Raw genomic sequence first — 15,590 nt, forward strand, 5'->3', positions numbered from 1 at the left:
GCGGCCTGGGTCGCCCTGAGAGGAGCGCCGCGCGCCTCGGCCGCCGCCGCCGCCGCCCCGCGCCCGCCGCCCCGGCCTTGCCCAAGACTCACCGCCTCGGCCTCCGCCGCCGCCGCCGCCGCCGCCGCCGCCACCCGCGCCTCCTCGGGCAGCCGCGGCCACCCGCGCCTCCGCCACCACCGCCGCCGCCGTCGCCCCCTCCTCCGGCCCGAGAGCTCCCCTCCCTCCTCCCGCACCGACCACCGCCGCCGCCGCCGCCGTCGCGCTGCGTCACCGCGCCGTGCGTCACCGCCCCTGGCCCCGCCCCCCGGAGGGCCGCCGCGCGCCAGCATTAGCTCACGCCAGGCTGACAGACGGCGAGCCCAGCCAATTAGAGGCGAGGGCAGCCTGAAGGGCGGGAGCTGTGCGGCCAGGAAGGCGGGGTCCTGGCCCGGAGGGGAGCGACGGGGGGCTGGGACGAGGCCCGAAAGACCCGCCCCGTCCTCACTATGATTGGTCTGACGTGAGGGTGACGGGCAGACGGCCAGGTTCCGGGTGGAGGGTTAGAGGGGCCGGGAAGAGGGAGGAGGAGGAGGGGCGGGGCGGGGCGGAGTGGGTGGGGCGCGCGCGCGCGCGCCGCGTTGCCCCGGGCAACGGGCCGGCGGAGCCCGCGATTGGGCCTCCCGGCCCGCAGGGGGCAGGCTCGCGCCCGGGAGTCGGGGTGCGGGGTCCGTGGGGTGGGTGTCTAACTCGGCGGCGGCGGCGGTGGTGAACCGGAGTCACAATTCCTCATTCTGGCGTTCACGGCTTTCCCCCCCACATCCCCCGCAACAACCCCCGACACACACACACACACACACACACACACACACACCTTCGCCCCGCCCCTCGGCCACGCCCCGTCTAGGGCGGTCGTGCTTTCGCTGTTCCGGGTGACGGTGCAGCATCCCGGCTCCTGGTGGTGCTGATCGTCCGCGCCCCGAAGTGACACAGGGGAGCGAGATCGACCCTTTAAGGGTGGAAATAGATAAGACATCCGCCCGCCCTCCCCTCCCCTCGCTTTCCCTCCCCTCCCTACCCCGGGCCCCAAAGAGGCCGTCAATAAATGGAGGTCGCTTCTCATCACTTTTTGTCGTGATCCTTTTTTTTTTTTTTTTTTTTTTTCCCGCTTTTCGAGACAGGGTTTCTCTGTGTAGCCCTGGCTGTCCTGGACTCGCTCTGTAGACCAGGCTGGCCTCGGACTCACAGCGATCCTCCTGCCTCTGCCTCCCTGAGTGCTGGGATGAAAGGCGTGCGCCACCACCGCCCGGCTTCTGTCGTGATCCTAACGCATCCACAAACCGTCTCGCGTCCCGGGCCGGGGTGAACTGGTTGGGAAAGGGGCCGGCGCTCCAGAAGTGTGACAGCAGCGACGTGGCCTGTTCCGAGAACTCCCAAGAAATACAGTCGGGGTGGGTGGTGGGTAGTGGGGGGGGGGAGCGTCGAGTTTACGACAGGGAGTGGTGGGAAATGAGCTGCGGCCAGATGTTTGGATGGCTGCTGGGAGGGGAGTCCGCACTCGGTGCTGAAGGATTCAAGACCCGGGAGGTTTATTTTATTTTATTTTATTTTATTTTATTAGGTTTATTTTATTTTATTATTTTATTTGGGGGGGGCTAGGTAGCTGGGAGTTTGGAAGCAAACGCCTGTGGCTTACGCAGGGAGGAGGGACGGGAAGGAATGGGACGCGGAAGAGCGAGTCCAGGGAGCCACCTGGAGAGCTGGGGCGGGGTGGCATCTGGGAGGGACCCTGCGGAGGGGAGGAGGTGCGAGGTGGGAGGGACGCCCAGGTCGAAACAGCCCTCCTGGGAGACTGGTCCAGAGGAGAAGCCTCGCATGGGACACCCACCCAACTGCGAGGTTAAGAACGTTGCCCCGCCCCCCCCCCCCCCCGACCTCGGGGACAAACTGAGGGCTGGAGACCAGGATTTAAGGATCATTAGACATGGTCATTGGTCATAGAAGCTGTGGGAGTTGGTGGCCCGATCCCGGGGAGGGTGTGAAAAATGAATGGAGACCAGGACGAGAGGGGACCCTTGAGACATGAGGCCACGTGGTTTGAGGGGAGACGCTAAACGAAGACTGTCAAGTGGGAGCAAGAAAGAGAAGGAGCAGGGCATCCTGGCGCATTCCTTTAATCCCAGCAAGGGCGGAGGCAGGGTGTCTCTGTAAGTTCGAGGCTAGCCTGATCTGCATCATGAGACCCTGTCTCTAAAAACAAGAGAGGCAAAAAGAGGGGCGGGTTGAGGGAGGAGAGATAAGGAAAACATAAATTTGAAAAAAAATGTTTAAGGGGGTTGGAGAGATGTCTCAGAGGTTATAGCGCCGGCTGCTGATCTTCCGAAGGTCTTGAGTTCAATTCCCAGCAACCCATGGTGGCTCGCGGCCATCCGTAATGAGACCTGGCGCACAGGTGCACATGCAGGCAGTATACTGGCCTTGAGACCCACAGAGCTCCGTTTGCCTTTGTGTCCTGGATTTTTTGCAATAGCTCTCATACAGCAGATCAGCCTTTTAACTCTCCAGATAGCTTAAGAATGCCCTTGAAGTGTGCCTCCTCCTGCCTGCACCTCGTTAGTGCAATTTATATGGTGCTGGGGATTGAATCTGGCATAAATACGAGACACTGGACCAGCTGAACTATGGCACCAGCCACATCACTTTGAATCTTTGTCTGTAGGTTCGGTTTTTGTTTGTTTGGTGTTTTGTGTTTTGTTTTTCGAAACAGGGTTTCTCTGTGTAGCCGTGGCTGTCCTGGACTCGCTCTGTAGACCAGGCTGGCCTCGAACTCACAGCGCTCCGCCTGCCTCTGCCTCCCGAGGGCTGGGATTAAAGGTGTGCGCCACCACCTCCCGGCTGTATGTGTGTAGGTGTTTTGCCAGCATGTTTTTTTGTGCCACGCATCTGTGCCTGCTGCCCTGGAGGCCAGAAGAGGGCATTAGATCTCCAGGAACTGGAGCCACAGACAGTTCTTAGCCGTCGTCCTATGCGGTCTGGGAAGGGAAGCGGGGCTCTCGGGAATGCCGGCTACTGCTCTTAGCTATTGGTCTATCGTTCCCCTCTATTTTTGGCCTTTGGAGACAGCGTCTTGTTAGATATCCCTGGCTGGCCGCTCCCGCTTCAGCCTCCCAAGGGCTGGCGCTGCGGATGTGCGTCTGACCCGTGCTGGAGATGGGCTTGGTTTTCAAATGGAAGAACTAAGGTTGCACAGGAGACTCAGGGGACGATCCAACAGGGGACAGGGACAGACTATAGGAAGGGTTGGAGTATAGGTTTGGAGGTGGCCTGGCAGGGGGCATGGAGAGCAGTGATGGCATCTTTCATTACTGGGGGGTGGGGGGTGGAGCAAGGATTTAGGAATATTTCCTCTCATTTGCCTGTATTACTTTGCAAAATACATGATATTCTCATAAATGACTTTGCTTTTACTTCTTCTTGACAGGGCAGTTGGGTTTATTGATTTTTTTTTTTTTTTAATTCATGCATGTAAGTAGGTCACGCTACCCAGGATTTATTTCAAAAAGGGAAAGCCAGCAATATGATTGTGTGTGTGGCGTGTGTGTGTGTGTGTGTGTGTGTGTGTGTGCGCGTCTGTGTGCATGTGTGTATTATGTGTACATGTGTGTGCGTGTATGTGTGCATGTGTGTGCATGTGTGCGTGTGCATGGGATCAAACAACCAGGTCTTGTGCGTGCCAGCATATGCTCTCTCAGAGCTACAAGTCAACCCCTCAACAACTCCTTAGTTTACTTTGTCAGATTTCATGGATCTTTTATTTGTTGGTTGTTGTTCCTTTTGCTTGCTTGGTTGGTTGTTTGGCTGGTTTTGGTTTTTCCAGTCAGGATTTCTCTATGTAGACTAGTCTGGCCTGGAACTCACAGAGATCCATCTGCTTCTGCCTCCTGAGTGCTGGGGTTAAAGACCTGCGCCACCATGCTGGGCTTCCTTTTTTTTTTCTTTTTTTTTTCGAGACAGGGTTTCTCTGTGTAGCCTTGGCTGTCCTGGACTCACTTTGTAGACCAGGCTGGCCTCGAACTCACAGCAATCCGCCTGCCTCTGCCTCCTGAGTGCTGGGATTAAAGGCGTGCGCCACCACGCCCAGCCTCGGGCTTCCTTTTTTTTTTTTTTTTTTTCCCAAAGATGATTTATTTTTATTTTGTGTGTATGAGTGTTTTGCCTGCATGTATGTATGTGTACCACATGTGTACCCAGTGCCCACAGAGGTCTAAAAATATTGCTGGACCCTCCCGGAGCTGGAGCAATATGAATGATCATGAGCTACTGCTTTGGTCCTGGGAATCAAATCCTGTCCTCTTCAAGAGCAGCAGAGCAGCGGTGGTTCGTTGTTGTTGTTGTAGTTGCTTTTGTTTTTGAGACAGGGTTTCTCTGTGTAGCCTTGGCTGTCCTGGAACTTACTCTATAGATCAGGCTGGCCTCGAACTCAGAGATCCACCTGTCTCTGCCTCCAGAATGCTGGCATTAAAGGCGTGAGCCACCACTGCCTAGCTGCCAGTGCTCTTAATTGGTCTTATCCATCTCCGGTGTCTCCCATTTGTTGTTGTTGTTTATTTTATTTTTTTGAGACAGGATCTCCTGCAGGCCCAGGCTGGCTTCCTTGTCATCCAGCTTGGCCTCAAACTTGGTCTCAGTCTTTATCTTGCAAATGCTGCAAGTAGAGCATTTGACAGAAAAGCTGAAGCGCGTGGCCCAGCATGGCCTGCAGCTCTTCACCCTCGGCTTCTGCCTCCTCAGTGCTGGGAGTACACTTTTATTAGGTTACCCTTTGTTTATGTCCCTGTGTGCATGAACATGTCACATCCCACTGGTGGAGGTCAGAGGACAATTTGTGGGACTCACTTCTCTCCTTCCCCAGGTGGATCCCAGGGATTGAACTCAACTCCTCAGGCCCTTTTGGTACGCTGTGTCTTTAGGTAATTCTGGCATTTCCGGAGTTCACTATTTTTAACTAGACTGGCCTCAGACTTGTGGCCATCCTGAGTCCTGGAATATGTATACATTATATGCCACCATTTCTGTCTTATTACTTACTTTTTTATTTTTTTATTTTTGAGACAAGGTCTCTGTGTAGTGTAGCCTTGGCTGTCCTGGACTCGCTTTGTAGACCAGGCTGGCCAAGAACTCACAGCGATCCACCTGCCTCTGCCTCCCGAGTACTGGGATTAAAGGTGTGCACCACCATGCCCGGCTACTTACTTATTTTTGAGACAGGATTTCCCTGTGTAGCCGGTCACGGCTCTCCAGATGGTGGGACCTGGGAAAATGGAGCCAATAAAAGAGGTGGACTTAATATTAACCCCAGTACTCCCAGGGTTCGCGATCTCGGAGTTCAAGGCCAGCCTGGTCTACAGAGTGAGTTCCAGATCAGCCAGGGCTACACAGAGAAACCCTGTCTTGAAAAACCAAGAAAATAAAACACAAAGTTGTGTTTCACGGTGCTGGGCCTTTTTTTTTTTTTTTTTTGAGACAGGGTTTCTCTGTGTAGCCTTGGTTGGCCTGGACTCGCTTTGTAGACCAGGCTGGCCTCCAACTCAGAGAGAGATCCGCCTGCCTCTGCCTCCCAAGTGCTGGGAGTAAAGGTCTGAGCCCCCCCGCCCAGCCAATACTGGGCTTTTAAAATGTAGTCTTTATTAGGTCTACCTATCAACCTGGGAGATAGTTGAAGGTATTTCAACTTCCTAACAATCCCCGTTCGGAGATGTGGATTTACTTAGCCAGGGCCACCGTGAGGCAGTATTCGAACCACCAATCTTAGTGACTGAAAAGCCTCGTGGGCTCTGGCAGATGAGGCGGGGAAGGAAGAGAGGGGAGGAGCCCTTTGTGACAGTTGCCCCAGCCAGGCATAAACAGGATGTGGTGTTGGATGAAAACTTCCCCCTTCCGCCCGGGTCCTCACCCCTAGAAGACCGAGGCGGAACCGAGAAGAGGCCCCAGGACAGGAACACCATGGTCAGAGGGGCCGGGTGGCGAGGAAGGGCGAGGGGCTGAGGTTTCGGGTAGGCTGGGGGCGCAGAGCGGTACCCGGATGAAGGGCACGCGCAGGGAGGGAAGGGAAGCCACTGCGGCATTGGGTCTGGCTGGGCCAGAGAGGTGGTGGTTTGGCCCCAGGCAAGCAACCCCTTGGGGTCTTCTAGAATGGCCCATGAGCGCTCACCAGGAAGATGGAACCTGAGCCTCTGCCTACACCGCAGAGCCCAGCTGCGTGTCCTGCTGCCTGGTGCCGAGGTGTTTGCCACATGGCCTCTCCTACGGCCCGGCTTCAGCGTCCTCGTTGGCTTAGTGGAGAAACTGTACCAGGGAAAGGGGCCCCAGGTTCCAAGTCAGAAGCCCCAGCTCAGCTCCTGCCTTGTCCCTTCCGCAGTCGGACTCCCTGGTGGTGTGTGAAGTGGACCCGGAGCTAAAGGAAAACCTGAGGAAGTTCCGCTTCCGTAAAGAGACCAACAACGCTGCCATCATAAGTCCGCGACCTCTGCCCTGTGGAGGGGGTGGGGGGCAGGGAAGGACGAGCTAGTGTCCCCCGGCATGGGAGGGGCCGGTAACCTGTCTTCTCTCCCTTTCCAGTGAAAGTGGACCGAGACCGGCAGATGGTGATTCTGGAGGAAGAATTGCAGGTGAGCTTTGAGCGGGCGGCTGGGATGTGGGCTCCCCCCCCCCCCCCACATAGAATGAGAGGGCTGGGGTGAAGGAGGTGTAGTGGCTCCCGGGGTTGGATCTAGGGCGGGGGGTACCTCATAAACAGGGTACAGTGACACCTGCTTGTAGTGCTCCCACCCTAGAGGCGGAGGTGGAAGGCTACACTGTTGGTTAGAGGCTAACCTGGGCTACAGGAGACCCTGGATCAAAAAAGCCAAATAGAAGAGGTTGGGCTGGGCGACACTGGCTTTTAGTCTCAGAACTCAAGAGGCAGAACCGGCCAGATCTCTCTGTGCGTTGGAGGCCAGCTTGGTCTACATAGTGAGTTCCAGGCCTGCTTAAAAAGGCAGGTGTTGGCCCGGGGAGATGGCTTAGAGGTTAAGAGCACCGCCCCCTCTCCCAGAGGTCCTGAGTTCAATTCCCAGCAACCACATGGTGGCTCACAGCCATCTGTAATGTGATCTGGTGCCCTCTTCTGGCCGATAGGTGTATGTGCAGGCAGAGCACTGTATACATAGTAATAAATAAACCTTAAATAAATAAAAAAAAAAGCCAGGCATGGTGGTGCAGGCATTTAATCCCAGCACTCGAGAGGCAGAGTCAGGCGGATCGCTGTGAGTTCCAGGCCAGCCCGGTCTACCATTCGAGTCCAGGACAGTCAAGGCTACACAGAGAAACCCTGTCTGGAAAAACCAAAAAAAAAAAAAACAACAACAACAACAACAAAAACCCAGGTGTTTTAGCTAGGGTTACTACTGCTGTGATGAAACACCATGAAAACACCATGAAAAGGGTTTGTTTGGCTTAGACATCCTGAGTCACAGGCCTGTGAGGGACCTGGAGGCAGGAGTTGATCCCTACGGCTTGTTCAAGCTGCTTTCTTTTTTTTTTTTTTTTTTTTGGTTTTTCGAGACAGGGTTTCTCTGTGTAGCCTTGGCCATCCTGGACTCACTTTGTAGACCAGGCTGGTCTTGAACTCACAGCGATCCGCCTGCCTCTGCCTCCCGAGTGCTGGGATTAAAGGCGTGTGCCACCACGCCCGGCTTCAAGCTGCTTTCCTACGGCACCCAGGACCACTGGTCCAGGAGTGGTACAGCCACAGGGCCTGGGGCTTCCTCTACCTGTAAAGACAGTGCCCTGCAGGCTGCCTACAGCTGACCTAATGGGAGCAGTTCCTCCCCTCAGATGGCTATAGCTTGTGCCAAACTGACGTAAAAGTGGCCAGCACAGCAGGCAAATGCTCTACGGGCTCTTGCCCATAGATAAGGTAGCCACAGGCCCCACTTTGTGGCCTCGCTGCCTCCATGTCTGCATTGGCCTTCCTCCCTCCCTCGCTCCCTCCCTTCCTCCCTTCCTTCCTCCTGGGGCTAAGGGAAGGGTATTGACCAGGAGGAGCTGGGCCTTCCTTAGGCCCCCTGAAAAGAAGTATACTAGAGTGGTTACCATAGGAACGCAGATTCAAATCAGAACTCCGAGGCATTGGTTTTGTTTTTTTTTTTTTTGGTTTTTTTTTACTGTCTTGTGCAATGTGGGGCAAGTCCCTTGACATGGCTGAGCCTCAGTTGCTGTAGCTGTCAAGTGGGCATAATAAGACCTCCCCATAGGGTTCTGAGGAATCTCAGTGAGTCCGCGTGCACTTCTGAGAAGGACATCTCTGCGAGTTGTAAGTGCTCATTTAATGAACTAAATGTTGGTCATTTGTTTTCCCTCTCTGTCTCTCTGTCTGTCTCAGAACATTTCCCCAGAGGAACTGAAATTGAAGTTACCAGAGAGACAGCCCAGGTACACTGGGGGAAGGGCTGGAATGGAGGATTATGGGTAGGGGTGATAATCTACAAACGGGGGGACGGTTGGGCTCCAGTGCTGTCTACGGACTCGGGATCTCTGCGTATGAAGCCAAGCGGTCATAGTCTAGAAACTTAACAGTGATAATAGTTTTGTTTGTTTGGTTTTGGTTTTTCGAGACAGGGTCTCTCTGTGTAGCCTTGGCTGTCCTGGACTCGCTTTGTAGACCAGGCTGGCCTCGAACTCACAGCGCTCCGCCTGCCTCTGCCTCCCGAGTGCTGGGATTAAAGGCGTGCGCCACCGCACCTGGCTGATACACTTTTAAAAAAAGATTTATTTATTTATTATGTATAATGTTCTGCCTGCATGTACACCTGCAGGTCAGAAGAGGGCACCAGATCTCACTATAGATGGTTGTGAGCCACCATGTGGTTGCTGGCAATTGAATTCATGACCTCTGGAAGAGCAGTCAGTGCTCTTAACCTCTGAGCCATCTCTCCAGCCCGTTATGGTATTATTTTATTGCAGAATTTTACACTAGTGTGATCTCTTTGTTTGTTTTAAGTACATGAGGATTTTGCCTGCAGTTATGTATGTACCATGTGTGTGCCTGGTACCCAAAGACGTCAGAAGACATCACAGGATCTCCTGGAACCAGAGTTTGGACCCATCACATGGGTGCTGGGACTGGAACCTAGGTCCTCTGAAAGAGCAGCAAGTGCTTCTAAGTACTGAACCATCTCTCCAGCCCTTGCTAATAATTTTTTAAAGGGTAAACAAACCAGGAGGACATCTTATAATTTTTTAAAATAAAATTGTGGCCAGGTGTGGTGGCGCACTCCTTTAATCCCAGCGCCTGGGAAGCAGAGGCAGGCGGATCGCTGTGAATTTGGGGGCCAGCCTGGTCTACTTAGAGAGTTCCAGGATAGTGAGCTCCTGTTACAAAAAAGTTTTTTTTTTTTTTTTTTTTTTTTTTTTTTTTGGTTTGGTTTATGATTTTTGATACAAGATTTCTCTGTGTAGCCTTGACTGTCCAGGAATCGTTCTGTAGACCAGGCTGGCCTCGAACACACAGCAATCCACCTGCCTCTGCCTCCCAGGCACTGGGATTAAAGGCGCGGGCCACCATGCCCGGCTGTGTCCTGTGATTTCAGTCTTCTGGTTTCAGCCTTCTGATTGCCCGAATCCGTGACCTGTGTCGCTGTGGCCGGCTCACACCGGTCTGCCCACACCTTTCATCTAGACTCAGTTCTTTTGAGGGGAGGAGGTCTCTCGAGTTTTGGACCTCATTCCCAGACTCAGGGGCAACTGCAAAGACCCCAGGGCGCAGAAGGCGGCCTCACCCCTGAGGGGTGTGCTGATGGTTCTTAGAGTGTGAAATCTGATGGATCAGACAGTGGCGCTTAGCACCTCGGGCTCAGCTCACAGTCAGTCCGGCCCCTGTGTCAGGCGGGCACCCGCTCCCAGCTTGTGACTGCTGAGCCTCCACATCCCATACTGGTATAGGGAAGTTGGGGCCCAGCCCCAGCCCCACATCACATGCACGCTCCAGGCCGCCTCTCTGTGTGTGTGCTCTCCTCCAAGTGAATATCCCCATGGCGGAGAAAGCTCAGTATCAAATTCCAATTGTAAACTGGGGCGTGGTGGCGCACGCCTTTAATCCCAGCACTGGAAGACAGGCAGGCGGATCTCTGTGAGTTTGAGGCCAGCCTGGTCTATAAAGTGAGTCCAGGACAGCCAAGGCTACACAGAGAGACCCTGTCTTGAAACACCAAAAACATCCCAGCACTCGGGAGGCAGAGGCAGGCAGATCGCTGTGAGTTTGAGGCCAGTCTGGTCTACAAAGTGAGTCCAGGACAGTCAAGATAACATAGAGAGACCCTGTCTCGAGAAACCAAAAGAGAAGAAAAAAAGGGAAAAAAAAAAGAAATTCCCAATTTTATTTATTTATTTATTTTGGTTTTTCGAGACGGGGTTTCTCTGTGTAGCCTTGGCCATCCTGGACTCGCTTTGTAGACCAGGCTGGCCTCGAACTCACAGCGATCCGCCTGCCTCGAAATTCCCAATTTTAAATAGTTGTGTAGCTGAGGTTGACTCCCCCTGGGTCCACCCCAGGTGGGGGGACCACAGGTGGCGTGTGCTGCCATGACCAGCCCCAAAATCAAGGATGGGAACAAAACCCACAGAGCAGTGATGGGCGGCTTCTCAGGCCTTGAGTGTGAGTTCCTGTTCCCTGCCGTAGGTTCGTCGTCTACAGCTACAGATATGTGCATGGTGACGGCAGAGTGTCCTACCCCCTGTGCTTCATCTTCTCCAGCCCTGTGGGTGAGACACAGTCCTAACTGTCTTGAGGAGAGAGTCTTAGATTCTGAGGAGCAGGGGTGTGTGTGTGTGTGTGTGTGTGTGTGTGTGTGTGTGTGTGTGTGTGTGTGTGTGTTGCATGTGGGAGCTGTAAAGTGGAAGTAGGCATTTAGATTCATTAAGAGCTCACGAATTCGTTTTCTTTTTTCTTTTTAATTTATTTATTTATTGTATATAAGTGCTTTATCTGCAGAAGAGGACATCAGATCACATTATAGATGGTTGTGAGCCACCATGTGGTTGCTGGGAATTGAGCTCAGGGCCTCTGGAAGAGCAGGCGGCGTTCTTAACCTCTGAGCTGGCTTCTCCAGCCCCATGAATTCGTTTTCACTGGACCTGGAAACACCCGTCACATTCCTGAATCTTCTCCCAGAGACCCTTGTTATAACTCGAAGCACCTAAACAAGCCGGCCTTTAGGGTCCTCCCACAATCCTCCTTAAACTGCTGTGCCTACGCGGCGGCGAGGTTACTAACAACTTTACCGGTTGTCCTGCGCTCTCAGCCACACCCTTTTCCACACAGGCTGCAAGCCTGAGCAGCAGATGATGTACGCGGGGAGTAAAAACAGGCTGGTGCAGACGGCGGAGCTTACCAAGGTCTTGAGGGCTCTGGGGGCGGGGAGGGGGAGGGGAAGGCTGGGCAACTGTAGCGTCTGAGGGAGGGAGCCAGAGGCTGGACCCCGGGGGTTGGGAGGCTGGGCCCAGATTACGGAGTCCGGAGGCGGAGAGAGGAAGAGGCTGGGCCTGGGTCCTCAGGTCTGAGGGAGGAGGGACACAGAGGCTTGGACTCCTGGACTTGAAGGTTGATTGGGATCTGGACTCTCCGAGTCCAAGGGGTTTAGGAATCCTCATCCAATCCTCTCCCCCTTTTCAAGACAAAGTCTCTGTAAAGTCTTGGCTGTCCTGGACTCTGTAGACCACGCTGGCCTCGAACTCACAGCGATCCACCTGCCTCTCTGCCTGCCGAGTGCTGGGATTAAAGGCGTGCGCCACCCCCCCACCCCCAGCCCCCACCCCGCGCTAATGCTGACCTCTCTTTACACAGGTGTTTGAAATCCGCACCACAGACGACCTCACTGAGACCTGGCTTAAGGAAAAGTTAGCATTCTTTCGTTGACCCTTGAGCCGAGAGTTTGAAATCCTTGTGTCTGAAGACTTGGACTCTAAGATATGAACATTCAAGAACTAAATAAAGGTTTAGGGGAAAGAAAAAAAAAATCAGGAATTTAGCAATGCTTTACTTGGCTCTGTCCTGGTAACCTGCGCCTCTAGGTCGACGCTGGCGGACAGTCCCTGCAGTTCCGGCTTGTGGCCGGCAGGGGGCGGACGTCTCTAGTGGAACTAAGCTGCTCCCGGGAGAAAAGACACCTGTTTCTTAGAAACCTAGGGAGGGGTCTAAGGGATTTCCTGGGATCGGAGGGTGGCCTGGGTCTCCTTAAGGATGGGTCTGTGAAGGAGTTACTCCTAAGGGGGAAAAGACCCCTGAGAGGTCGAGTTTGCACCCCCTTTCTTCACCTCATTTCCCCACTCTGGGGCTAGAAAGCATCTTTTGGCACTAAATTGCTACTTTTCTCGGCCGAGCCCTCAGGTAGGAAGAATTTAAAAGCCAAAAGAAGTATGAAAAGGATCAAAAATGTCATTGCTTCGGGCACTCAGGAGGATGCTGGGGGATGGGTAGTTTAGGGGTTCAATAAGCTTGAAGGCTCGGGACTGTGGGAAGGGAAGGGCGTTCAGGACTCTCAGTGAACCCAGTCACGTAGAGGAGTCTTCCCACATTCTTGTCTCTCTCTTTCCTTCTGCACTTCGGGGCCTTCGATTCTCTCCAGACCCGGGTCTCTCGTGGTAGGACATTTATTGAGCACCGCGGTATACAGGGCCTCTGCGGCAGGGAGGCACCACAGAGGCGAACCCCACTCTCTCTGGCTACTCCCGTGTTCCTACAGTCCTCACACCCAAGGGCCCTGGAACTCCCTCCCTTCGCCTCTTTCCAGGTTCCCTGTTGAGAGGTGGCCGTTGCCATGGTAACAATGACACAGTGACCTTGGGCCTGGGCTGTCCCATCCCCCAACCCTGGCGCTCCTGGGGGCGGGTCTAGGAGGGATTTCTTACCCTGCCTGTTCCCGCCTCCAGACTCTTCGCCCCAGCCTGCCCCTTCGGTCCCTGTCCCTTGTCCCCAGTCAAGACAAGGCCGTTCCGAGAAGTTCTGGATCGAATATCTCTAAACTGGGCCATGGAGAAATGCCCTTAGCCTCGCATGTTCTGGGGCGTTTGGACCACGCTTGTGTCCTCTCTGCTAGAGGCCCTAACCCCACCCATATTACTTCTGGTGGCAACCTCTGCCTCCAATGACTGGAGGTGGGAAAGAGAAATCTAATGAAGAGGTGGAGGGACCCCTAGGCTGCCACGGTCTGAGAGGCAACGGGACTTGCCCAAGGTCACACATTCACAGCCTCTAACGGCAGGCCGCGCACCCCGACCCAGCGCTTCCTACAAGGGCAAGGGTTTGCAGGCATTGGCTTAGTTCCTGCACTGCGCCGTGAAGACGTGGCCATGGTTAACCTCAATCTGAAGGTAAAGACACTGAGGCACAGAAGCCGAAGCCACAGGCTCCTCCATGCCCAAGGACCACACCTGCTGTGCTAGGCCAAGAGTCTCAGCAGCCATAGCCTGCCTTCCCTCCGCAGCCTTCTGGGAAGGACCAATCAGAGGGAACAGAACAGATTATCCAATGAAGAGTCAGTTTAATGGGGGCGTTTCTATGGGTTCATCCTCGGCTGCTTCTAAGAAGTACCAAGACCCCGCTGTTTAACCTATTTTTAAAATTTATTTTATTGTATATATTCATTTGTGTGTGGGGGGGGGCACAACATTCAGAAGTCGGTTTTTTCCTTCAAAGTGGAAGGGATCGAACTCAGATCTTCAGGCTTGGCCGCAGGTGCCAGTGGGTACTGAGCCAGCATCTCACCAGCCCAACCAAGCTCACTCATTTTTGAATCTGCACTCTAGGTTTTCCCAGGACAACAACTATTCTTGGACAAGAGCGAGGCTTATGTTTGAGAAGCTCGGAACAGATTTTAGCACGGGATGGACACTCCAAACCTAGGCTGGAAGACAGTATTCTTACAGTAGGAAGGCAAAAAGATGGAGGGTGTGGCCTAGGTGGGATGGGTGGGGCTTGGGGTTGTGGGCGGGGCCTGGGATGAATATTATAATTGAGTCTCCAAGAGCAATGGTGGTGCAGTAATGATGCACTCCTGTAATCCCAGCACTCAGGAGGCAGAGGCAGGCGGTTCTCTGTGAGTTCGAGGCCAGCCTGGTCTACAGCGCGAGTTCCAGGACAGCCAAGGCTATACAGAGAGAACCTGTCTCAAAAAACCGGGAGGTCGGCCGGGCGGTGATGGCGCACACCTTTAATCCCAGCACTCAGGAAGCAGAGGCAGGTGGATTGCTGTGAGTTCGAGGCCAGCTTGGTCTACAAAGCAAGTCCAGGACAACCAAGGCTACACAGAGAGACCCTGTCTCAGAAAAATAAATAAATAACTAAATAAATAATTTTTTAAATGGGGGGGGTCGGGAAGGGGGAGCATCAGGTGGGACCAGAATTGGGGGTAGAGCCTAGGTGAAGAATTATAGACTTGGTCGTGAGTCTGTACCGGAAGGTCCGCTGCAGGAACTAGGGCTCCAGTTGGCACCCGTACTGTGCACTTTTGATGTCTCAGAACCACTGCCTGCTTCTTCATTACCCATCATGCGTTTTTATCACTTTCCCCTCGTCTCCTTCACCTCCAGCCCAGGGCTGACTTTACCTCTCTCTTTTTTAGTTTTCGAGGCAGAATCTTTCACTGGGACCTGTAGCGGACATTTTGGTTTCATTAAATAAAACAAAACCTTAGTTATGTGATGCGAACATGTTTTTGTTTTAATCCCAAGTGTGAGAAATGGGGCTGCTTTTAGTTTTTCCACAGCTGATAACTGCCTCGTGTGGCTTGGAGGCTTGGAGAGGCTTTGCCAGATGCAGATACTTTTGATTCTGAGGACTCTAAGAGGGTATAAATATCAGAGCCCAGAGATAGGAGGAAGGCTCTGAGGGGCGCTCGAAGGAAGAAGGTGGCTGCTGTTTTCGCTGCCTCTGCCGCCGCTGCCGCTGCCGCATTTGCTGTTTGTTGATTTGCTGGACTGCCAGATATCCTGAGGATTGCGATTGGAATTGCTCCAAAGACCTAAACCAGGAGGAAGTAGTCTAAGAGAGCTCTGCCCCCTTTCGCCTCTTTCTTTCCTACCTAGTGTTGGGGTGTTGGAAGGTATTATGGCGGATAAGCGTTGGAAGAAAGGGAAGAGGATAAGAGCACTGCACCGACTGCTCCTCCAGAGGTCCTGAGTTCAATTCCCAGCAACCACATGGTGGCTCACAGCCATCTATAGTGAGATCTGGCGCCCTCTTCTGGCCTGCAGGTGTAAATGCAGACAGAACACTGTATACATAATAAAAAATAAACCTTTAGGGGAAAAAAAAAAAAAAGAAACCCCATTACAGTAGACAATAAAAGGCAGCACTGAGCCGGGCGTGGTGGCGCACGCCTTTAATCCCAGCACTCGGGAGGCAGAGGCAGGTGGATCACTGTGAGTTCGAGGCCAGCCTGGTCTACAAAGTGAGTCCAGGATGGCCAAGGCTACACAGAGAAACCCTGTCTCAAAAAAAAAAAAAAAAAAAGGCAGCACTAACGGGGACCTAGGCCTGCAGGTTAGGCTACACTGGGTGGCCAAAAAGCCCCAGG

The 15,590-nt window shown here is 53.6% G+C and overlaps 2 protein-coding genes across 2 annotated transcripts in view; one reads left to right on the forward strand and one right to left on the reverse strand.

Moving 5' to 3' along the window:
- Positions 1–126, reverse strand: part of Samd4b (sterile alpha motif domain containing 4B) — a 38,637-nt gene extending 38,511 nt beyond the window's left edge. The window contains exon 1 of the mRNA XM_051162693.1: positions 93–126. The gene's annotated coding sequence lies outside the window, so the exon portion shown is untranslated. The remainder of the gene's footprint in view (positions 1–92) is intronic.
- A 5,789-nt stretch (positions 127–5,915) lies between these two features.
- Positions 5,916–12,055, forward strand: Gmfg (glia maturation factor gamma). The gene is made up of 7 exons (XM_051162758.1): positions 5,916–5,985; positions 6,398–6,494; positions 6,598–6,647; positions 8,402–8,451; positions 10,697–10,779; positions 11,339–11,412; positions 11,861–12,055. The coding sequence occupies exons 1-7, from the start codon at positions 5,983–5,985 to the stop codon at positions 11,930–11,932; spliced, it is 429 nt and encodes a 142-aa protein (XP_051018715.1). The 5' UTR covers positions 5,916–5,982; the 3' UTR covers positions 11,933–12,055.
- The last annotated feature ends 3,535 nt before the right edge of the window (positions 12,056–15,590 follow it).

Source organism: Acomys russatus, chromosome 19 (genome assembly GCF_903995435.1).
Source record: "Acomys russatus chromosome 19, mAcoRus1.1, whole genome shotgun sequence".
NCBI lineage: Eukaryota > Metazoa > Chordata > Mammalia > Rodentia > Muridae > Acomys > Acomys russatus.